The sequence below is a fragment of the Eurypyga helias genome, unplaced genomic scaffold (assembly GCF_000690775.1).
Source record: "Eurypyga helias isolate BGI_N326 unplaced genomic scaffold, ASM69077v1 scaffold25500, whole genome shotgun sequence".
Classification (NCBI taxonomy): domain Eukaryota; kingdom Metazoa; phylum Chordata; class Aves; order Eurypygiformes; family Eurypygidae; genus Eurypyga; species Eurypyga helias.
The window spans coordinates 6,407-7,986 of NW_010224168.1; the positions used below are offsets into that span (position 1 = coordinate 6,407).

General features: G+C 53.7%; 1 protein-coding gene across 1 annotated transcript in view; it reads left to right on the top strand.

Moving 5' to 3' along the window:
* Window positions 1–916, top strand: part of STK11 (serine/threonine kinase 11) — a gene marked incomplete at both ends in the record, with an annotated part of 6,105 nt that extends 5,189 nt beyond the window's left edge. Inside the window, 2 exons of the mRNA XM_010160765.1 lie at window positions 158–294; window positions 789–916. Coding sequence (XP_010159067.1) covers window positions 158–294; window positions 789–916 — 265 coding nt within the window. The remainder of the gene's footprint in view (window positions 1–157; window positions 295–788) is intronic.
* Window positions 917–1,580: the final 664 nt, after the last annotated feature.

Sequence of the window (1,580 nt, forward strand, 5' to 3'; positions counted from 1 at the left end):
GCGTGTTCTCGTGACGTAGTGTAGATGCTCAGCAGCGGCGTGTTCCGCTTCCATTTCCCAGGTGAAACCTCTCTACCAGTTGCCATTTGTTTGCCTTGGAAGTTGGAAACCAATCGGTCTCTGGGAGTTTGAGGCTAACGAGTCTCTTCTGCCGCAGGCATTGCATCCGTTCGCGGAGGACGACACGTGCAGAACGAGCCAAGGGTCGCCAGCGTTCCAGCCCCCGGAGATTGCCAATGGCCTTGACACCTTTTCGGGCTTTAAAGTAGACATCTGGTCTGCGGGGGTCACGCTGTAAGTGCCCCTGCAGCGCCCCGGAACCGCAGCGAAGCACTAGAAGCCCGCGAAGAGCTCAGCCTTGTGCCGTCTGCTGTCGTGGCTGCTCTTCTGGGTGGTGTTTGAGGGGAGCGGGGAGGGGGTACGTGTGGTGGTCCCTTCTCTGGGTGGGTTTGTTCCCCAAAGTAGTTGTGATGGAAGGCATCTTTGCTCTCGGGGGTAACTCTGCCAGCCGTTTCTCGGCATCCGGGATGCACGGCTACTGTAATAATAGAGACCACAAGTATCCCCAGCCTTTATTCTTAAGTTTCTTCCATCCCAGCCTGTCGGGGAGATGTCGTGGTGGTTTTCACTCGTGTGAATGAAGGGGCTGTGATAAGGAAGACCGAGTTTTAAGAGACCTTCCAAATACTGTCAGATATTCATCTCTTCATTTCCTCTTGGCGTACGCAGTCACGTAAGAACTGTTCCGTGGGCTTTTCCTCATGCAGCTTCTCCTTCTGCCTCTACAGATACAACATCACAACGGGTCTGTACCCCTTCGAAGGGGATAATATCTATAAGTTATTTGAAAACATCGGGAAAGGTGACTACACGATTCCAGAGGATTGTGGCCCTCCGCTCTCGGACTTGTTGAGAGGTGAGTCTCCCAACTGCCTCGAAACGGGTCATGCTTAGAGATGCAGCAGATGCGCAGCTTGCTTAGTGCCAGGGGGGAGCGTCATTCCAGGTATCCTGGGAAGATGCAGGATGCTGTCAGAAAGGGAGGTTATGCCTGTGAACCTTGTGGGAGTTTGGGCGGTCTTTAACATGGGTATCTTTGAGATACACGACCCCTGCACGGGTTGCAGTCACTGCTCTACGAAGGGCTGGTTCTTGCATTGTGTTTCTTGTGATGTGGGAACCTTTTGAATCTAAAGACAAGGCCCACAGGAAGTTAAATTTAAAACATCGTCGCACTGATGAAGGTTTTGCAAGTGAGAACACTCGGACTCCTTGCCTGAGCTTTCTCTCATGTGAAATAGTGCTCAGCTTCTGCTCTCCTCATCAGCTGCCCCTCTGAATTCATTTGCTTCAGTCCCAGCTGTCGTCTCCTTCCCCCCAGTTTGGAGTTGCACAGACATGGGAGCAGCGCCTGGTGCTGCTTTCCCGACAGGGCTGTGGTAGGGAGAGGAGTGGCGCTTCCTGGGCAGGAGGAGAGGGTTGTGGGGTGTTTGGTTCCTGGCACTTCCAGCGACAGCGTAAGGTTTGGCGTTGAACCGTCTCCGCCTCTGAAAGCGCGATAGGCAGGGCAGCAGCCGTGT